The 23,533-nt window shown below is 45.4% G+C and overlaps 1 protein-coding gene across 2 annotated transcripts in view; it reads right to left on the reverse strand.

Moving 5' to 3' along the window:
• adgrb2 (adhesion G protein-coupled receptor B2) overlaps positions 1-23,533 on the reverse strand; it is a 229,312-nt gene that overhangs the window by 36,071 nt on the left and 169,708 nt on the right. For both annotated transcript variants that reach the window (XM_055513035.1, XM_055513036.1), the window contains 5 exons: positions 22,484-22,527; positions 11,260-11,458; positions 2,663-2,766; positions 2,262-2,364; positions 1,692-1,842 (listed from right to left, as the gene is read on the reverse strand). In XM_055513035.1, the coding sequence (XP_055369010.1) occupies positions 1,692-1,842; positions 2,262-2,364; positions 2,663-2,766; positions 11,260-11,458; positions 22,484-22,527 (601 nt within the window). The remainder of the gene's footprint in view (positions 1-1,691; positions 1,843-2,261; positions 2,365-2,662; positions 2,767-11,259; positions 11,459-22,483; positions 22,528-23,533) is intronic.

Genomic DNA, 23,533 nt, shown 5'->3' on the forward strand with positions numbered 1-23,533 from the left:
GCGTCTTCATTTGCTATGCAGGAAATTCTCTGGCGCGCACGCGGCGGCTGATATTTCCAAGCCGCCGCAGCATTTAAGTGTTATAGCGGGTGCCAGCATACTGTAACAGTGAGGACCGTTCGACGGGAACCCGCGCCAGCAATGCAGATCTCCTGGAAACGGCGTAAACAATGCGCACAACGGTGCCAAGTACTTAACAGGAGACGCTGGCGCTTATGGCGGATGCTGTCGTTACAATTAATGTCTAACAATAAAAGTCGCATGCCTGTGCGTGCAGAGACACGGGTTAATATCCTACATGAAAATCTGTTTTTATGATGAAATAAATTCAACATTAAGCAAACTAGACTGAAACCTGGAAAAGTGGAGTGAGGCTCCATGAGTCCATTTGGTGTGAGTGTGTGTTCACCTACTTTTGCTATGTTCCTGGCACCGTGTGAACTTGTTTGTGCCAGTGTGAGCGACGAGGTGCCGCTTTTATTGTGACGGCGCTGATTAACTGTCCCCGAATCGTTTATTTTGAACAGCTCTTGAGATAAAACCTATCCAGACCGCGCTCACGTGCCAAACCCAAACACGCACACCTTCATCTGTGGTCTCTCTCCGTTTGCTCTGCTGTCCGATCAAGTGCAAACACATGTATTTGTAAAAACGCATTTAATCGACTCATTGATTAGAATGAAAACAGAAACAAAACAAGTGAAATTCTGTTGTGTGGAATATAGCTGCTCTATGTGATAGATGAGGGGCTCGCAACAGTTTGTAAAAGGCTGGATCTGTTCTCTGTAGTTCATTAAGCACTTCACACATTCATCACTCACCGCAGGAATAATGTGTGCATTTAATCTACAGTCTGATTTGTCAGAGCACAGTTTTGCACGGCGGAGTGAATTCACTAATTTATTATGCCTCTCCACACACAGCAGGATTGGTCAGGATCACTATACTGTGGTAATCCACCTGTGCTCACATTGCGTGCTGACAGCAAGAGAAAAGGATTGACGTGCAATTTTTACTGTATTTTAATTGTCTTCTACTCTGCGTATTTGAAAATATGCAATATCTTCCAGCACTATAAAAAGATGAGCATGTGTTAAATAGCCTTTTTCTCAGGGGTTTAGACTGGTCCCTGGTCTGTGTATACAAGACATACAGCATCATTAACTAACATGTAACTGGTCTCACTGGTTTCAGTACTGGTGTAGCACAGAGAAAGATCTATTCGACGCTAATGATATCACACTTTGAAGCTTCTCATGTATCACAAAGAGACTACAAAATGAAAGAGCTTTGCCCAATTTAATAAAGACTCGGCTCACATAGCAACCGAGATTAATGAAATAAGAAGACGAGTCAAGCTCTTTGAAGCAAAATCGATCCACTGAAGCGGAACAGTTGTGATCGGTGGAGTCGGTGGAGGAGGATGAAGTAAGCATACGGTACATATCAGCTGTGTTGCCCTCACAAACCTGCCTGATGATACTACCAGCACCACGGTTTTCACACATTTAGTTTTTGAGCCACACGAAACATGTCTTTCGGATGAATTCCTCAAAAAAAGCCTGTAGAACTAGTGGACCCTACGTCACATCCATCTGAATTCCACTGAGTCAACGCAGAACCTGAAAACTAGGCGCTTAACGCCGCCGACGCATCGGCGGAGGTGTGATGGAGTGTTGGTGGACGCTCACCCCAGCCCAGGCACAGGAAACGCTTGCGAATGAGTCGTGACCTCATTTTGCCGATGACAGCCAGGTAGGACTGCCACGCCTCCGTCAGCACCCAGCAGAAGGACGCCAGGAAGAAGAAGTGCAGGAAGGCGGCAGTCACAGTGCAGAGGCCCTGAGGGCGAGAGAAGTGAGATAAAACAAGCGTTTTACAACAGGTTAAGAAGGAGGTTTTGTCAGAGGCGTCGCAATGAATCATCTCTTGGAGACGGGAAACTGAAATTCATGCAAAAAAAAAAATGACTAGGGCATAAAAGTAAGTCTGATAAATCACATATTAAACAGGAGGATATGAGTTTAACGTGGCCGTGCTGTCAACTCAACATTACTGACCACCGCAACGTGTAGAATCGCTTCCTGTGAGAACTCGATCGCCAAAAATGTCAGCTGTTCCCAATAAATCGCGTAATGCCGCATAGTTTAACACGTTGCCGGCGGTTCTGTTTCCAGCCATCGTAAAAAAGGCCCGGTCGCGAGCTTTGATGTGTGACACTGTGGGAACCCAGTAGCCGGGAATTAGTGCTGTTTCGTTACCTTGCTAAGCGTCTGCGATTGTCCCACTAGAATCAATAGATTGGAGGCCAGGATGGAGAGGCAGAAATTCACCAGGATGATGGATCTCTCCGAGCGGATGTACCTACGGAGCAGGAGGACGAGAGACAGACACGCCAGATAAAAATTAACGACAGCTCCATGGACTCAACAGCCACTCTTTGGACGCCGCACAGTCATTAGCTTGTTTTGCCACCTGTCATGTGTGCTACCAAAAAACTAATCATCGCCCCCCACTGCAGCTGAACCATTTGTTCCATATTAGGCTTCGTTGGAAATTTGGCACAGCGGAGGCCACCGCATGCAAATTGTACTTTTTATGAGACTGAAGAGTAAGGGGGGGGGGGTCACCACTGTCCACGTGCAGTGCAGCGCGTTCTCACCTCCAGAAGGCAGCGTAGATTAGCAGCAGGATGAGCAGAGCTGTGCAGGAGACCCCGCAGCCCACCATGAGGGGCACGGAGGGCATGCTGGTGGGACCCATGTCCTGGAGAAGGAGAACCAGAGTGAGCAGCTCGTCATCACAAGGCAACAGCTCCGTCAATCGGGTCACGGCAACTTGCAGGAGCATTACCCAAGTTTACAGCTCTTTGACCCCCGCGTCATATGCGGGGTCATGAGAAAAGGCCAGGAGAGTTAAGCTAGTTAGACGGCAGCGCAGACACATGCGTGCGTGTGGCGATCGCTGATTGGATTAAATCCCGTTAATTTGCCGGCCCGTATGGATTAAATGTTGGCACAGCTCCTGCTTTGCATTTACAGTATCCATTAACTCTTCCTCTCCCTTAGCCGGGTTTCCTTTGATAGCCTGTTTTAATCATAGCCTGTTAATTACATGCAATTACCTTTAATGAGAATTACAAGAGTCCGTTAGATGGAGCTGAATAATAACACATAATTAGACTATTCTGCGAGTCGCTGTTTGGCAGAGGTACTCCACGTATCGTGACCATGTGATGTCACATGTGTATCATCGGCAGGCCTTTTAATTATAATTATGGTTTGTATTTACTGTTATTTGCAATGAGAGTGCGCCGGCAACAGTTTGGGGAGAGAACGCGCAGAGAGCCTTTGTGACGCAGGCTCAAGAGGAGCTCACAGTTGCCGTGCACTCACTTACAACCACCGTGTGATTTCACGTGTGCAAGGCTAAAAGCACTAGACCATAGAGCATAATTAAGCGATTTAGGTCATGGAGTACAGTGCACCTTTGCTTGGCCTCTCTTGGGGTGTGCCTTTAAAGGCTGAGTAACAGACAAATCAAGGCGCGTGGAGCGCGTGCACCCTGCTGCGTCCCAAATGGGCTTGATGTTAGGCCTGCTTTTAGCTTCTCAATCTCACATTTTACCTTAATTTACCTCCTAGTGTGGCCAGACTTTCCTTTCACCCCGGAGATTTATGACCGTACACACGCAAACACGCGTCTTTTACTCCCAGTAAAGTTCACGCTCGCACAGAGAGGCACATCCAGGCAGATGCAGCAAGTAATTGAGAGTCAGTGTTTAAGCTGCATGAATGCGTGTGTGCGTGTGTGTGTGTGTGTGTGTGTGTGTGTGTGTGTGTGTGTGTGTGTGTGTGTGTGCGCCTGCCTATTCAAAATGATCTGAAGGCAGAGCGAGGAACGCGAGAGAGTGGATAAAGGACGCGGGCTGAAAAGAAGGAGTAGGAGAGAAAGTCAGAAAGAGATGGAGTGGGAAGAGTTAAGGACAAATACGAGAAAGCAAAGAGTAGGAGGAGAAAGAAATAGATAGAGTCAAAGCTTCCCTTTTAGTTGTTTTCCCTGGCCCATCAAAAGAAGCCAGTTTCTCCAGAGGAACGGCGAATAGGCTGGAATAGCAATATGGCACAAGTGCCATCACTGGGAGGGAGAATGGAGGTGGAAAATAATCAAAACAGCCTCAAAACAGAAAGGAGAGACGCAAAAAAGGGGCAGAGGGGGGACTATCACAAGCATCTGCATCATGGAGAGGGAAAAGCCTGGGAGAAGGCTGAGACTTCAGAGGCTGAAGGATGAGAGGAGGTCAAAGGATACGCACGCGTGTGTTTGGAGGCCCGACAGATCAAACACTGACACGCACACGCTCTCACACACGCCTGTTGAATTTCCCTCCCTATCTCCCCCTCATTCACCGTGTCCTAATGTAGGTAAAGGGCCATTTACACCATTATGTGTGATTGAATGAACATACATTTTACTCAACGTTCGGCACAGCTAGAATATGTGTCTGTGATGAGATTAGCCTCATAATGTGGAAACATGCCACTAAAGAGGGAATGGAGAGAAAAACAAGAAAAAAAAAAAAAACGCCCACGCAAACAAACACAACACATCAGGCCTCGGGCTGCAGCGTAACACAAATGCCCTGTCCCAAATAGACACTACGCAGCGTTCGGGGGGGTCTGTGCCTGCGTTGTGCGTGTGTGTGTGCGTGTGTGAGGCAGCGGACAGATTAGAAAGAGTGTGCTGAGGCTCTGCTGTGTATGGCCTGGCTCCCCTGGGCAGCTTGGCTACCATGTGATGGAGAAGATAGCTATTTTCAGCTCAGGAAGTTTAACCTACTTATCTCCTCTCACTGACAGTCCTCCTCTCCTCCCTCCCTCCCCCGCCCCCCTCGACGAGCTTCTCTACCTTCACCTCTTGTTCACTCCTCGCCAGCGGCTCCCTCTCTCTCTTCCGCCTCGTGCCCTTCTGTACCTTACTATGTTCATTTTCTCTTCTGCACGGCCCCTTTTCTGACGCACTAAGATTTACAGTGCCGCGATCAAGCGAGACGGCACTTAAGTAATTAAGTGTAATTTCGCAAATGCATCATCCATAAGAGAAATTGCACTGTGTGAATTCATTACCACTCACTCATGTACTGTGTTTGTGTAGTGTTTAATAGTCCGACGTAGTAAATTATATCACTCACAACGACGTAAAACTTTAGGATGTTTCTATTATGCATTTTATACTAACAATCAGTGTTTTGTATGCTCAGTGTGACACTTGAGTAGAAGACAAAGTGGTGCATCTGTGATTTTAAGCAAGAACAAATGAGGATAAAGAAAACTATTTATGGATTTGATTTTAAAAGACTGTCAAAAAACCAATACAAAAACTTCATGGTTAAATCTGCTCTGATCAGTATCTTTCAATCAATCAAACCAGCGCATTGATGCAAAAGGAGCCAGATACAGTAGGTCCCTGAGGAGATGGAACCAACAAAACAGAGACAAAAGTAGAGTGTTTCATGGTAAAAAAAAAAAAAAAGTGACTTCAAATAAATAAACGAATACTGCTGATGCTTTATATTGGCTGGATCTCAAAGTCAGCTAAATCAGACGGTTAGGAGCTTTTAATCCACTCCAAGGTTTTTCCTACAGATGTTCTGCAGCAGTAAAACAGCATCTCCCCTCTGCCGTTGCTTTGTTGGCAATGCAGCAAAAAGGTTCTTGTCAGGTACATGTAAACACAAAGTTGGACTCATCAGGCATTTGAACAAATGTCATTTCACTGGTTCTGAATATGCAAACAACTGCGACTGTAGCCATTCATCAGTTCTCATATGTACTGCAACATGGCAGCTTTTTCTGCTGCGTGTCTTGTGCAGGCGGTGGAAGTGGATCGTTCTTGAGTGGGGGGACGTTGCAACCAGCACACAGAAAGCAGACCGTACTGGCTGAATGCCACAGCCCGTTAACTTCATGGGCCCTGCTCTGTTTATCTGTCATTGCACTTCGTGAACAGTATCTCCTATAGGTTTAAACTGGCTCAGCTCAGCAGTCCTTCAGGAGATCTGCTGGTCAGACTCTGGCTTCAATGCCCCCAAGACAAACCATTAAGTCAGTATCAAAGTGTGACCAGCTGGAGGGCAAACACAGACACTAAATGGAAGGTCATCATATATCATATGCTGCATTACCCTGGGGTATTTACACAGTACATACCATTTTAATGGTGGTGTATCCACAACTACACAACAACATATTTGTGTCCACAAAGAGCATCTTTACTTTACTAAACAAGCAGGAGACGGCTTTGTATTATTTGCATAACAACAATAATACAAATTTTACCTGTCAACGCTCCACATTCATCTCACGATTATCTCATTTATGTAACCAGCAATTACAATCCTCACATAACAATATTTTGTGTTGCAGCTTATTTACAGACACTTTTTAAAAGACTATGTGATGTGACCCTGTTTACTCCTGTCACAGTTTTCCTTTCTCAATATCATCTTCAATTCATGTCAGAACTGGATACACTAATGCAGTCCCAGGGTGCTGTAGATCCCCTCATGCTGTACAGTACATCTCAGCAGCCCTCGTGTGTTGCAATTACACTTGGCAGGTACAAGACATTTGCATAGTGTTCCTTTGTTCCCTTGGCTTCGTCTTGAAAAGGCCTTTTTCATTCCAAGGAACCTCCAGTTAAGTTGCATTGAAGTAAAATACGAGCCGATATCTTTTAGCACCTCGATCATCCCTATCATCGCCCCACAGTCAAATCAAGCACTTTGGCCATTAGCAGCCTAAATAATAGAGTCAGCTGTGAGGTTTTTTGCCATTCTGATTAGGAGCCGGTGAGCAGTAATGACAGCAGAGGAAACAGGTTCAATTCGTCTCAAGTAGACACAATCATTTTATGAGAATGATTGGGCCAAAGGCAGCTAGCGTGGCGGGTGAAGGAAGCGTGGAGAAAAGGAGACGCAGACATCAGCAGACACATCGTTCTTTAGAGAAAATTGGCTTTGATACAGTAATTGGCGTGTAAATGAGTTATGAAAACAGAGAAGACATCCCCTGCTCCTCATACCTGCTCCGGGATTTTTCTTTTATCCGTCTGCCACTGAGCCACACGTACTGTATATGTGTGTGTGTGTGTGTGTGTGTGTGTGTGTGTGTGTGTGTGTGTGTGTGTGTGTGTGTGTGTGTGTGTGTGTGTGTGTGTGTGTGTGTGTGTTCGTTGTCGCTGACTGGATCAAGGTCTCAGGTGCTGTAAAAGCCACTGACCTTTGCATTCGCGTTTCTGGTTACCTGCTTAGGCAAGCACAAGCAATGATTCCCATTGTAGCTCTGAAAAAAACAATTTTGAGAAGGGCCTCTTAAAAAAAAAAGTGTAATTAATTTCCATGTCAACACAGCTTCCACGGCCCCGGCCTTATGTGCTGACTGAAATAAAGCAGCGTAACCGCGTATAACTGACTTGATCAAGGCACAAAACGGATGTTTTCTGAAGCCAATGCCTCCTTCAACTCCAAATCCCACGCTTCCTGTGAGCACTGGGAGACAAAGAGTTCAGAAATATCCCTTTTGTCACTGCCAACATATTTGGAATAGAGTGGCCGGGTTTATTTAATGGCATGGTGACCTCACTCAGTCATCCCCTCTTCCCCTCCCTCTCTGCTGTTTCTCTAAAGTAACAACCTCTGCCTTGTGCCTGATAGTGAAGGTTCCTCTATAGACACACACACACATGGAAATCTCAGAGGCTATAGAAAGTAAACAGGATTAACCGGCTATCCCTCGCTCCACTGTAAACGGCCTGTAATGGCAGCACAGCTTCTAAATCCCTCCATCTCTTTCTCTCCCCTCCTTCCCTCCCTCCCTTTTCTATTAAACATGGAGGTTAATCCTCAACCCCCCTTGTCCCTAGCGCCGTGGCCCAGGATAAGCTGTCAGAGCTGGGCTGCTGATACTCAGCTCTGCTCCAGCAGCCACACGGCCTGGACACGGCGGACGAAAGCGTGCGTGTGTGTTTCTGTGTGCACAGGTGCATTTCTGTGTATGCTGTGTATGCATTTCTGTGTATGCAGACTTGTATCCTTGTATGCATATATGTACAGGGGTGTAAACAGGCCCGACTGTGCTGGGGTGTTTTATGTCTTAGTAAATTCAATTCTGTCCTCTCCCTCCGCTGGTACAGAATCCAATCTGAGCCGGGTAAAAAACTAACTCTGGAGCACCCTAAAGCAACAAAGAGCACTCAGCACTGGCCAACAGCCCCTGATTGAGAGCTATTGACACAAAACACTGACCCATACATTCCTGTCCTCAGCACTGGATCTAATAGTGGTACCAGGGACTGAATCATGAATCGCTAATGACGAGCACACTCTCCACAAATGTCACAGATGTCACAGAAGTCAATGCGTTTTCCCTCCTAGTCCTCTTTCCCTCAACACGGCCGACCTGCTGGCTATGTAAGGGAAAAGTCAATACTGTTCAGCAGGAAAAGGAGTCGCAGGAAGCAAATATAGTGGCAGGAATGACACATTCGGCTTATAGGTCGCACCTATCATGTTTGTTTTTACTATATAATGATGATTAAAGCTTCCCAGTGTTTGGAAATAAGTTCCAATTTCTGTTCTGTGAGTTTTGAAGGACCAAATAATGAATAACAGCAGTGAGTCACATAAAGGCCACCAAGTTATTATGATCCTCTAACAAAGTGGATGAAATATGTCAAATATGTGAGCCGTTGAAAAATCCCGAACATTGACCAGTGTAACTGGTTAATTTTATCCTGGTAGTTTCAATACACAGTATTTAGTGTCAGGGTTAACCACTGGAGGAATGTAATTAACGCACAGTTGTGCAGGTGGTAGACCGACAGTATGGCAACACCCGATTCCACAGCAGCAGGGGGCGCTAATGTGCTAAACTGTCTAAACTATAATGTGCAAAAACACAGAGGGGTCAGAAATAAGATCCAGTTCCCACAATATATCAAAGAATAATTTTGAATTTCAGCTTTGATTTGTGATTTTTCAACTTTTTGGACCATTTGTCTTTTATATACCACAGAACTAACACCTGTTAAATATTTCTCCAGCACTAATGGCTGCTATCAGTGTTCAGTACATCCGTATTAGTGCAACTACACTGGGTGAGGTTCTGCTCAGTGGTAACTGGGCTTCTAAAGGCTTCATCAGTTCTGACTGACTGGCTGGAGAGGCAGGCCGTAAATCTGGTGGAGTCATTAAGTCGTTAACACTCCGAGGGTCACCCATAGGTGGGTTTTTGTTCCGCCTGGCTTTAATGTGTCTTGTTGAGACCACCTGAGCCCAAGTGTGAAAGCGTCTGGGTGCTGATGAAAGAGCTGTGATAGGTTATGCCTGAGGCCTCCTCCTCAGCTGAGAGGGGGTCATCCCATCTTGACACAGACCACCTGTCTTCTCTTTCCGTGAACAGAGCTGCCTTGAGTGGCCCTTCTCTTTCAGGCAGACCCCTGAATCCTGTCCTCTGTGCTGCCTTCATGAACCTTCTCCTGTGATCAGAAACTGGTCCATTCAGAGGACAAATCTCCAAGGGTCAAAAAAGAGGAAACTGACAGCTTTCAGAACACAACTGTCGTACCTTTATGCAGAAAGCTGCTTTCTATTTGAGGATATTTCTTCATATGTATATATGTATAAATATAGTGGAAGATGTCAGTGTCTTGCTCGTTGCTTTAAAGCTGCATAGCATGCAGAACTAGAAAACTCCAGATCCACCTGAAGCGCACTCTCAGTAGACGCCGAGTTAAAAAAAGAACAGCCTTTGCAGCACAATCAGCTAAAACTATTCATGAAGCTTGTGGGCTCATCACCATGAGCGGCTCCTTTCACATTGGGATGTCAACCGCGGTTAAAATAAAAGGACTAAGTAGAGCCACAGGAGGCATTAGTAAGATGGCTCCTTTTTTATATTTGATGCCCGCTGCAGGAGAGGTAGCCTACATTTACAGCATGTTTTGTCTAGCAGCAAATGAACAGCACCGGTGAGAGCGCCGCACAGCTTTACTCTGAAAAGGTTCCAGCAGGAAAGACGTCCATGTAAGTGCACAGGCCTTTATCTCAACCGTCCTCTGGTTGTTAATGCATTATTACTCAGCAACACCCCCCCCTCATCTCTGCTGCCTCGCTCCTTCCTGCGTTCCTTCTTTCTTTCTCTCCATCTTAGCTTTCTCTGCCAGCTGAGACCAGACTGTCGCTTCTGTTTGGTTGAGCACCCCCCGCCCCCTCCAAAATTCTCCATTTCTCACAATCACTTTCCATTTCGGTGACACCTGGAGTTACCCTGCAGCGCTTACTGAGGATCTGCTTTTGTTAGCTCTATTTTCTAAACCCGCCATTAAGACGGAATAAAGTGTAATAAAAAACCTCCATATCTTCTAGTACGTAATAACAAATGTTGTTTTACTGTACGTTACAGTTCCCTGCGCTCCCTGATTTTCCAGTTTAATCGTTTGGAAAGCAAACAAAATAAAAGCACAGGTACAAATCAACAGACAAAGCTTAAAGACACACTTTGTGATCAAAACAGTCGAGGTAGTACGGTATGTAAAGTGGCAACCAAGCAAAAAGAAATCTGAGGAAATGGACGAACAAGAAGGAGAAAAATATAGCTACGAATACCATTAAAGAATCATAGGAAAGGGGGTCAGTGTATCAGGACAGGCGTTATCTTCATCTGAAAAGTCTATGAAAAAACTTCATATGAAAAGTCATGCACTTCAAACTCTAACACACGCTCCGTGCCAGACATGAGAGCTATTTATAAAAGCCCAGGTTTCATGCCAAAAGGCTCACGAAGACTTTCTTCTGACGTCTCGTCTGGCTCCCGTCACAATCGCGACGCAGCTCGTCAAACAACCTGACCTTTATCAAGTTTGAGTTCCCCAAAAAAAAAAAAAAAAAGTTGCGTAACACGGAGAGTGACAGCGAATCAACGTATAATTAGATGAGTGAGCGGCGCGGTGATCAAACGGGCGACTAAAGTTTAACGCTGACAGCGCTGCTCAGGCTGCAGCCGCGCTCCTCCGAAGACAGATGCTTGTTATAAAGTGAGGCGCCGCACGCTCAGATTCCACCGGTGGCACCAGTGTCGCCCATTTTACGGCTATTTATAAAGACAATAAACTATAGCGTGAGCGGCACCTTGCATGTTTTCTAGGAAAATCCAACAGTGGCACTAAATTAACACCACAGTAACACACAAGCTCACTGACCTGGCCCTTGGTGCAGTAGTAGCAGTTTCCCTTGCCCCCCCAAGTCCCATGGGCTGTGGGTCGGTGACTCACCGGGTCTTTAGCTTGCTGTGCTAGCACGGCGTAGGTGGAGATCCTGCTGCACAGGCATTTGGTGTGGACAGCGGTTGACGCGAGCGTTTGGCAGCCTTCTGTGCCCCAGTTTCCCGCGCCAGCTTCCCTGGAGGTGGGGGAGAAGAGGGGAGGGAGGGGAGGGGGGGGGGGGGGGGGGGGGGGGGTGTCACAGGGGACAAGAACAGTGGCCGTGAGACAAATGCGAACACAAAGGCGCTTCCCTAACTCAAGGGCACCGCGCGTTGGGGAGCTCAGACATCCTTCACCCAGTTCACCATTCGCTCCGCACACACTGGCAGTTTGGGTGACACTGGTGGCACTGGAAGCCAGTGTCAACCCCCTTTGTTCCCTGTGCAGCACCCGACAAGACTTTTCATTCAATCACGTGTCAATCACTTCCTTTTCTTGGAAAAGGAACATGAGAATGGAGACCTTGAGCAAAGCTAACAGCAACTGAATGGCAGATAGAAGTTACTTAGCCTTAAATCATCAGCAACAGCAGCACAGATCTGTCACGTGTACTTCACACTAGTATAGTGTGTTCACTGTTAACTCATCAAGTATAAAAAGAATCAGTGGCGTCTTTGCTCATGCGCTACAATAATCAACTCCAGTGAGCAGAGCGTGCTGCAGCTGGATCCTGTGGAAACCTGATGCACAGAGTGTCTACTACTCTTAAACAGAACCTTGTGCATCTTCCGACCGTTGCCTTCGCTCCCTCCTCCCGTTCACCTCACTCTAAACGCTCTCAATCGAGGGTTGAGTGCAGAGGTCGATCGATAGGATTCTAACTGAACTAATTACCCTGGCAGATCACACTACATATTAACCTCATGTTTAACCCTGGATATGCACCAGGGACCGGTGGGATAGTCACAGATATAAAAGCCCTCGTAGAGATGTTCTGATGGGTGTCAGGAAGGTCAGTCTCGTGGCTAATGGGTTCAGCAGCAGGAACACTTAGAAGCCCTAAAACATGCAGACCAAAACTGGTAGTTTTTCAATTCACATGCACTAAAGGTACCGGTAACTCAACGTTCCGCCTTTAGGCGAGCCTTGCTTAATGTAATATAAACACAGTCAGACGGAGCAGATAGAAGGCTGCATCTTTCTCAGGGCAATAAATGCGAAGCAGTGATAAAAAATTAAATAAAATAAAGATTTGTAGAGCAGAAAAAAAGATGAAAGGCAATCATATTCCAGGAAGCGCAGAATACACTGTTCTCCCAGCGCTAATGCTTTAGTGGAAAACTTAATTATCTCCTCTCAAGCTAATAGCAATAAGTACCCTCGAAAGCAGATGGAGAGAAAATTTAATAAAGTGCTACCTCTATAAGGACTTTCTTATGCTAGGATTTGCATACATTTCTCAATCTGCAAATCAGTAAATACTACAAATATGTGTTCTGACTTTCAATACTGAAGACCGGAGCAGTGCTCAGGTCTCGAGGGAAGGACTTGGTGACAGTCTCACTTTATGAAAAATGATAAAGTGGTTTGTTGCTTGTGGTATTTATGGTATATTAAAAAAATAGGATTTTCCTTTGCCTATAGGGAAATAAACCATTGCTACACCTGCATTACATACAGATAATGAGGATAATACCCCTCAACCTGACGTTGTGGAGACTCTGCTACTGAGACCCAGAAGGCATAAAATGCAGCTCTTCTATTTACAGTTGTGGCATTTATGGTATTGGAACACATTTATTTTTTCTAAGTCCTATACTTCTAGTTCCTCTCTTTTCATTTCCAATAAGCCCTTTTTATTTGGATGCCTTTCCTACTTTTATGAGTTCATTTTGAAAGTTATAAGGGAAACCTAAAATGTTATTAATAATTCCGTCGACAGGTTAGCGATAAAACATCGGCCGGCGTGTGTGGATTTGGCTCCTGTCAATCAAATAGAGCACAGCTGCAGTTAAAAACTACACGGGCCACTCATCAATGACAACATGTTATCATGTCGTCGCCCAACATATCACTCAGGACTAAATATACCTCAGCTATGACAGACCACTTCTTTAAAGCCAGCGTGACACTAACTGACAGGAATGTAACAGCGGTAATTCTCAAAAGCAACACAGGCGCACGGAGCGCCGCTCAATTCATAATGTCAGTAATGAGATGTGAGTACAACTCCCTGATGAGCATCATCTGCACAGTGACACTTCAAAGAGCGAAGATCGAGAAGCCAGTCACGGCAGTGGCGCTCCGAGGCGGCTTGACAGGTAGCAACATGGTGCGCAGCTTTGTGTGTGTCAGACAGAACGAGAGAACAGGGGAAGAGTCACGAATGAAAGACGACGCGCACTTGTTACCTTTTTTCACGGGGAGATCCTCCGAAGTGTGCGCATTTTGGAAGCTACATTTACAATTCTTCGCGTTCAGCCCACTGTGCCAACTCCATGCGGCTTACCAGGTGTTGCACATATATATGAATATAAATGTGTGTTTTCCGAGCAAAACCCTGGGATGTTTCTCGTAGCAGACATATAGAGTGACTACACATGTATTATTGATCGCTTGTAATAACACGGCCGGTCTGAATGCACAAACATACACTTTATCAAGTAATCTACACCAGTCTGCCTGCAAAGAGGAAGCTGGGCTAATGAGAAGTTGTCTGACAGCTCACAGCAGGGGGCCGGTGAAGATGAAGCCAACGCACACACTATGACCTCTTTGTTTTGACTGCTGAATTTCCACCTTAATTGACTGCCGACCCTCATCTAGTGCAGATCGATTTGATTTTTTGGATTTGACATCTTTTACTTTTTGCACTTTTGTTTTATTTCAGCACCAAAGTTGATATTTTGTCACAGTAGATCCACTGCAGCGATGGACACATGCATCGCTGCTGTGGGCACTGCTGGGCTCAGAGAGGTGTGGGGTTATCAGCCAGGTGTAGCTGCTGAGGACAGGTTAAAAGGACATGGCTTTTCTTTTACTTTGGTTATGGAATCCGAGTGAGTCTGGAGCTGCTCCTCTTATCATGGAAAACAGACACCAGATGTACAAACAGGTGCACATATCAGTATAGTTGGTTTACAGCCTATGGATCCCAGATGTATACCGCCAAGATATAAACCTGGAATTATCGAGAAGCAGAAAGAAAAAAAAAATCCAAGATACATAACACCAGCCAATTTGCTAGCATCGCCCTAATCAACACATCTGTTGTTTGCGCTCGACTTCCAAAAAGAATAAAGTTTTATTTAACGGGTGGTAGAGTTGGCTTCATTTTGACAGGTAGTTATCCCTCAGTACAGATGGAGATTACACAGCTCTCTCTCATCGACCCCGAGCCAAAACGCTACAGAACATATACAACCCATGGCTGCAAGAAACCCCCGCTGCTCTTTGATGCCGCGCAGGCACTGCCAAGTGCAATCTGCGACCTGATGCAATGAAATGTTGGAAAATATTCTTTGGTGAAAACTATTTTATGATGGGATCCTTCCTCTGGGTCACATTTTTTGGCAGTCTATCCAATAGTCTGGAGTGACTGATGCCTTGATTTACTGTTATTATGGTTAACAAAACGCATAACATGCTTGTGACTAAATGTACATCCCTCAGAGCAGGCACATACTGTACCTGTGCAACAATTCTGTCCTATTGGCTCCCTAATTGCTTGCAGCATGAAGTTGCAGCTGTTAAAAAAAAATAAATTGGAAAAATACTTCCTGTACAATAGCGTAAATTGACCTTTTATGTCTGTTGAGAATAAATTGGCGCTTGACTGAAAGGGCAGCGCTATGAAAGCCAGTTGCTGCCTCTTAAGAGACAAAAAAGCCCGAGCGTGCACTGAATTCTTAACGCCGGGGAGTCTGATACGCGGATGTTTGAGCTGCGCGGAGGTAAAGCCACTGAAAAGCCGGCCCTTCATCTGCTCAGACAGCCATGAACGTAGCGATGTGTTGCTAATGTCCTGCATCTGAAGCAATGTTTTACTTTTGGCACGCCAAGATGACATGATGTCGGCGGGATAAATATAGACCCAAATACACATCATGTCTAACGGTGCACACAGAAGTATGATTTAATATCTAATCGCTGGTTTACGTGGGGAAATGTTCAGACTCGCTGTCGCTGTCATGCTGTAATGGGGATTAACATTATCGGCTAACATTAGCTGTTGTCAAAAAATGCCAGCGCTAATTAGGTCGATGACTGTAGCCAAAAAATAAGTAAAGACCATCTTAACTCTGCAATAATAAACCCTCATGTCCTGCGTCTGCAAATCATCTGAGCTGCGTTCACCGAGTTCAGGAGCAAAGACAAACAAAGTAATTACACAAGAGGTAGAAAAAATAAGAGATAGAGAGACAAAGCAGAAAGATGTAGGAAGGGTTGAAAAAAAACAGTCACATGTAAATCACAGAAAGTTGTGTCCTCATTTTGGTCAAGTCAAGTCAAATTGCTATAACGGCTTCAGAAGACGGTGCTTAGTATTCAGGGCACGACACTGCGGAGCGACTCAGCAAACTGCTAGACATTGTGCGTATCCTGATGTTTTTTATGTTTCCTTTTGACAGGAGAACCTTTGATTTGGAACTCAAATTGCAATCCCAGAGCTGATGAATCATGGGTGGGAGGACGAGAGGGACAGTGTGGGATTGTCGCACGCACACGATTATATTTTCAAGGATCAAGCATCGAAACGAAGACGCGGATGCAGAGATGCTAACGTGTGAAAACCCACGGCGGCATCGGCATCGAGCACGCGACAAAACAAACAAACGCGCCTGTTCTATTAAGCATCTGCACATTCACTGTATTGTTTGTTTACTTTTTTTTCTTAATGCAGAGCACTATGTCCCATCTGTGCCTAATGGATACTTGTTGGCGTGGCAGATGCCTAATGCAGCTTTGTAGCTGATGCACTACTTTGTGCTGTTGCTTAAAAACTCTGAGTCAAATAAAGCATAAACAGACACTTAGAAACATTAAGACATATAACAAATGCTAAACGCCAGCGTGGAAACTTTGACTGTAAACAGACAAACTGGCTGTTGTTGATGAACAGTGAGTATTTGGGCCGGTGTGTAGTTGTGGGCAGGGTTGAGCTTGGCATAGAGTCAAACAGAAATCTAATAAAACAAAATAAATGGAACGCATTATAAAAGTTTACCAGTTTGTCAAAGAGCATCTGTTTGCGTTGTCTTTTTCACTATGGTAAAACTTCTGCACATTCCTCAGTCACTGCTACATATAAAAAGTTACCATAGTGTAAAATACAATATTACTGCAGCCATAAACTCTGAAATACACTTGTTGAATGTTTAACATTTTGTGAAGCTACTTCTGAATGAGCATCTTTCAATAGCAGTTCGCTAATAATCTCATCACTATGAGGCCACAGTCATCAACAATCAAGTGAATGAAATGCATTATGTTGGCGGACCAGCCAAAGTGCTCAAGGGAAGCCTTAGGCCCAACCAGAGCAGCTTCTGATCCACTATTTCATGTGTAAGAGCCAATACATTTATTTCCTTATTGACTCTGCCTCAGACAGATACTGTAGTTTTAAAGTTAATCCATTTTACAAAAGGCATATTTTTACTGTAGCACATTTTGGATGTCAGCTCCGTTCCTACATGGACATTATATAGTAACCTCTTTATTGCTTCAGGGGCTTAGTTTCCAAGACCCTGAAAGACATTTTATGGCTGATGAAATCTCTTCCAGCTCCAGCGCTTATTCACCAGAGCCGGTGAGCATTGGCCTTTCACTCTCAAGATGGTACTAAAGCAAATCGTCTCTTACAGCATCCAGGACTGATTGTAAAACGGCGTCTGCCAAAATGTAGGCCTGTAATTACAACGAACATACATGAATATGTGTCTGCAGGCATGAATGTATTTGACCCAGATATTATCTCTTCCTGTCAGAGCAGAGATTTCCGCTTTTCCACTGACAGATGTAAAGATGACTCTTGTGAAGAACGTACTGGGAGATTATCTGGGTGTGGCTTGTCGTAAAATGTATGTGCAAGGTCGTGTTTACTGTGCTAATAAGTCACATGAAATATGTACAGTATTGAAGTCATGTGTTGGAGAATAATTCATGGTAGAAATGAATCAGACGTCTCTTGATTTCTATGTCACTACTGTGACTGGATGAATAGGAAATAAAATGGGTATCGCAAGGTTAGAGAAGAGTTTCTACATTTCATAGAATGGCTCTAATTGAGACAAACTGCACGGTCTCTGTTTAATCCTGGCCTTTCATGCAGCTTATGCTGTGTGAAGTTGTCAAACAAACCTCTCCTTCCCACTTCCTCCCTAATTCTTGTGTGAGGATGCTTTGTCACTGACCTCTACCGCCCCAATCTGCTCTCTGGCGTGGCCACGGGCTAATTTATAAGCCTCTTTCCCGGGATTATCTTTCCTCCCGGTGTGCGAGCCTCTGATTGAACTGGAAAAGCAGAGATACAGGTTTGGGCTGCAGCCGTAAATGGCCTGCTGATCTGACTTCCCACGGACACAGGCGCGTCTTCGAAGGAGAAAAGCGGTTTGCGGGGAAAATGGATTATTAATCCTCATTCCGAAAAAGTTATTTTCGGCTGTTATTCCGAACACATCTTCGAATGTAAAAAATGTGGAGGATTTCTCTGCCAACTGGATATTTTCTAAGCATCTGACCAGAGGCTCAACCGGGACACACAACCGGGCCACAGGGGAAACTCAGAGTGTCACGAAGCACTAGCACGCTGCCCTCTCAGCCTACTTCCAGCAGCATGGGAGTAAAGAGGATAATGTTGGAGGCAACAAGATAAGCATGGGGCACATACCACACTAGACTTTAGGCTACATATAAGATCTTGTAAGAGAGTAATTGCAGTGCAAAATCGCCAGGAGATCAGCAGATAACAGCACAAAATGACTTAGAACAGACTTCAGGCGTTTAAAGGTTACTCACCCAGTGGCTCGGAATCTCACAAGTCTTGCAGTGCAGAGGCAACGTATTCCGACTGACAGATTTCTCCTACTTCTAGTTCTAGTTTGAACATCAAGTACTAATGATTAGAACTGCATCGTGAACTAAGACTACACCCTGGGGAAACGGAACCTTTCTAAGGACTATCCATGGCCGTATGGAGAGATGCAGCGATCCATCGGACTCCCACTGGTCACATGATGAAGTAATCAATAAGAATAATGGATCAAGTGAATACAACGCTCCTAATCTGCTTTACATAATCTCGCCACTTCTAGGAAACAGCAGAACTTTTCTTAAGCACCGGCATCCCACGCGTATCCACGAACTCCGGTGGCAGAACGCGACCATGGCTACGAGTCGAGCGTGTGCGTCCCACGTGAAGCGCACCTCAACACGTGGCGGCTACGAGGCCAACAAAAGCACCGGGACGGCGGACTGTCCTCGACGAGGTCCGGAGGGTGGACGCGACCATGCTAGCAGGCTCTCTGAGGACTGAGCCTACGATAGCCTGTGCACGGTCTGCAACGCCCAATGAAGGCAGAGCCCACTTAAGCCCCACTGGACGACTCCCTCTTGTCGCACTGGCTCGCTGTTTGACACAGTCTTGATCCCTTCTGCTCTGTCAGATGGAAAAGTGGAGCAAGCCCTGTCCCCCTCCCCCTCCTCCTCCACCTCTACCTCCTCCACTGTCGAGTCTGCTACTGTTTGCATTTCTGGGAAAGTGTTTGGCTACGTAGAAGATGAGAAACGCGCTGGTGGTAAAATATTTTTCACAACAAACAATAAACTTAACGAGAATAAACATTGTAGAACATCTGCTGTCTTGTCTACAACAATAAAACATGTAGACTAAAATAAAACTGCCTGAAACACAGTATAAAAACAAAACATTTTTACTTGTATGTATGTCAATGTATGGGCGAGCCTGAAATATTTGATCTGTCTTCAGGGATTGTTTCTGCAACTAACCACTCTGTTCCTTTTCCCAGAATGCAATAGAGTTGGCTCAAACTCTGGACAAGGTCAATCACTCACGCATGGAGATGAACATGCTCATAAATGTCTAGATTACAGTTTGGATACTGTTATTTTACTATAATGACAATAGGACATTATTTTTTTTCTTCAAATCCTTCATTATCTTGAAAGAGCTTTGATTGATCCTAACATTTACACAAGCATTTACACAATATGAGAAGAAACGTGTGGCTCTGTCTTTTTGTGATAACATTTTGGACAGTCATTTTATTTTGGTAGTGTGCAGACCCTGCCTTTGCCTTTTTGCTTCATTTAAGGTTGGGACCTGCCAAAGCTGAGAGCAGAGCCAGATCCAAGCCTCAATCTAGCGTGTCAGATTGAGGATGTTAGAGCTATTGGCAGTGTACACCAGACCAGGCCATTACTACACTACAGCAGTGAAGGGGAGGTGGGCAGGGGGGTCTGTAACCACAGATGCTCGATTAAGATGAAGACCACAAGGGATTAGAAACAGGATTAACTGACCCTTAGCTCGCTGGCATTTATCCTTTGAGTGTATTTTATTACTAACTTGTGGATCATGGATTAAATCAAGCTCTAAAAAGCTAAATATTTTGACTTTATTATCTGAGTGGCAGTAAGTTGTTACAGTGCTCGCTAAGAATGGTTCGGTAGCTCGATGGTACAGATACAACAAAAGGTCAGAGTGCTTTGCTCTGAGCAGCTGCACCTAGATGTGGTATTAGTCTATATACAGAATGCACCAGTATGTATGATATTCAACACTGATAAACAGTGTGGGTCATGGAGACGCCAGCAGTACCTCATTGTACCATACAGCAAAGAGGACAATGAAGAACCAGGAATAAGCAGAAATACGGAGGTTCTTAATCTCAGTAATCTGATTTACTGCCGCTAACGTGAACCTGAATCCCGTTAAACTTTTATGGGACATAAACAGAACAGTAACTATTCACGCCGACGAGGCAAACGGAAACAGGTTGAGAGTAGGCTGAGGAGACGGGCGCACGGGGGAGACAGGGAGGGACGGCGAGCGCCACGATTTGGGTGGGCAGATGGCGCCGACATATGGGCCTGTTAGGGGCAAAATAAATAAATAAGCGCTCACACATAAATACTGAGATGAACTGTGAGTGCCACAAACTGTTGGCCAACTTAGCCAGCGGAGAGAGAGCGAGCGGGCGGGCGCAAATTGAACCGAACTACCACTGAAATTGCTTGCGGCGCTGCAAAGCGACCACCGCTGCACAGAAACGCTGACAATGGGCCCGTCCCCCGCGTGCTCTCACACCTGTGTGCGCTTTGACAACGGAGGGGGGGACGTACACGTATAATCAGATTTTTTGGAGGCGCATACATCTGTCTGCTCTAAATATAGCCTCCACCACAGGTCACAGAGCGGCTGAGTTATTTTTGCATCCCTGAGTTCCACCGCTTCTCGGCGTCGAGCGCTTAAACCGGCTCAACGTCGCTGTCTGCCCCCCCCCCACCTCTCGTCTGCCTCCCACCCAGCCTCCAATGCTTTGGCTCTGCTACGGACGAAGGAGACGTGTTCACCGTGTTCCATGTGGACTGAAATGCCACGCGGGCACAGGATGCACGCTTACTTTACTCATATTTTAAGATTTGAATCGTTATTCCTATCTGTGTCAGCAACAAACAAAACAAAAACACATTTATGTTGCTATTATCCTGCCACGTCTGAGCTGAACCACCCTCAACATCATCCTGGCATGGTGTTTACCCCACAGGTAGCGAAGGCAGCATTTTCAAAATCAATTTTAGTAAATTACAATAATTTATTGTGATTACAGCTTTAATCAAGTAATCACAATCTGCTAACTTGCCACATTGACCGTGGCTGCAAACACACACAACACCACCCAGCTCATGACAAACACATCTGGATGTACACCTCTCCCAGTTTTAGTGTGTTTGGGTGATAGACATCGCCGGCACCTTGCCACTTTATATTCTGTTTGGCTCTCTGCCCTCATAATGTCTGTGAATTTAATTTGATTGCGGCTGTAATCTTCCGGTTAGTTAATTGACTTTGCCAGGCTTTGTCTCCCTCCTGCCGTGATGGAGAGGGGTAGTTTGATAAGTTACAATGTCTTATCCTCTCCTTGGAAACCTGTGCTTCCAAACGGTACGCTACGGTCACTGAAGAGTACGTCTCTGGAGCTGAACAGACAAATGTGATCTTGAAGGTTGGGGGGGGGGGGGGCTACCATCTGTCTCCATGCCAGCTCCATGACAAATACTAATTCTTATACAGTAAAAGCAATTAGCCATTATCGTCTGATGTCACTCTATGTTTAGGTGCTGAAAAAGATGGTGACTCATCCCCACAGTCAATGCTTTTAATAATATTTAAGCAATATGAACACGGTTGGTGAAAGTGAGGAAAATGCAATCGTGGTCACCAGGTGTTTGGTGCTCTCCATGTCCTGTGCCATACACACTAGCATTTCTATGAAGGTTTTCAAGCTTGTCACTTGTTGCCAGGTGTGGAAATATAATACAGACAGTGGCTGAGCACAATTTAGAGGGTTTGATTAGTGTTGCATTTATGAGTAGACTAAAATGGGCCATGCAAACATAAAAGAGTGGGTTTCACTAGTGAGAGCACGCTGAGGCTATGACCTGGAGCCAGTCCCAGTTTCACCACTTCTGACCAAGTTTGACATGGTATTGACCAAAACGCATCACTATTTGGGTTAATGGTCAAAACAGCAAACATGATCAATTGAGACGGTTTACATTCAGCAGCCCCCTGGCAGGTCAACCATCCACAGCAAACAATGTCAAACACACTGTGGCCCACATACACAAATAAACCTCAAGCTTTGCATCAGCGGTGGCATAGAAAGCACTTCATCGGAGTTGAGCCCAGACGTGAACGGTGGGATACGACTCAGTACTGTGCAAAATTAAACATGAAGAGAAAAGGTTGCAGCGAGGAAAACGTCCTCCACTGAGACATTGTGAGCGATGCTACTTTTAAACCCTTGGCAACAGAGGAAGAATGTTGTTTGTTCTCGTTGACTAATTTAATTAACACTAACACGGAGAACTCCATTAGACTGTTTTCAGTTCATTAATAAAATTAATCTGACTGGGCACGGGCACACACAGGACCCACATCCACACACTGGTATGAGAATAATTTGGAGTAACTTACGGGTTGCCGTAGTCCCACACAACGCACTGAGGATCTGATGTACCCTGTAAGATACAGGGGGGGGGGGGGGGGGGGGGGGAGAAGATAAGCAGTTATTGCCAGTCGAGAGGATGAGTGAGAGGCGGAGGCAGGCAGGGAGAAGACCGAATAGCTCATTGCCAGAGGAGAAAGAGTGATGCTGCATGGGCGATGGAGAGAGGTAAACAGACAATGAAAGAGAAGGATTGAGACAGGCAGTGGGGGGGTGGGGGGCTGGAAAAAGAGTCATTGTCGGAGGACGAGGCAGCAAGTTGCTACCGATGCTGCTGCAGAAAAATGGAAGGTGTGAAAGCAGTGAATTGAGAGAGTTAAAGACAAAAAAAAGAAGAGAGGCCATTTCATGGACAATAATACACAGCGAGTTAGGGTCATAAACATTCCTGTATAGGAAGAGCATTCAACAACAGAGCAGTGACGCTACGATCCTACAGAGCGGAGAAGGTCATGGAGGTGTTGATGTCCGTACAGTATGTTCCTTGTTTAGAAGGTGTTCTGTGATATCGTCACATTCCACAGGCGATCTTAAGTCAGATTGAGATGTGAGCTGGTTTAAAAGTGAATGTTAGGGGGTGTGAGCGAGTTCCAACTGAGAATGACTGAGTCTTTCAGACCAACAATGACCGTGCGTCTTGGTGACCATGTCCTGGACTGGACTGATGCTGAGAAACATGGATCCCTCTCTGTAGGGGTCGGGTGGTCCTGCCTGAGTCTCGCATTAAGCACTTTGCCTTTGAGCTCCCCCTCATGGCAAATGGGATTATAGCAGTAGCTCCAACTCCACAGGCAGACGACTGTGTCCGTTATAAAAAGCAGGATTATGTCCAGTGCAAGAAAACTCACAGCAGCCTGAGGGATATTTGAGGGAATGACCTTGTCTTTAGCCAAGTGCAAGAGGAGTGTTTTCTGAATGCTAACTGTGTTTTAAGTGAAAGGGAGAGGGAAATGATGTAAATTCAATTCTACACACTGATTTTGATTCATTCCTCTGAAAGCAAGGTCACCCCTCCTTCT

Source organism: Betta splendens, chromosome 11 (assembly GCF_900634795.4).
Source record: "Betta splendens chromosome 11, fBetSpl5.4, whole genome shotgun sequence".
NCBI classification, from domain to species: domain Eukaryota; kingdom Metazoa; phylum Chordata; class Actinopteri; order Anabantiformes; family Osphronemidae; genus Betta; species Betta splendens.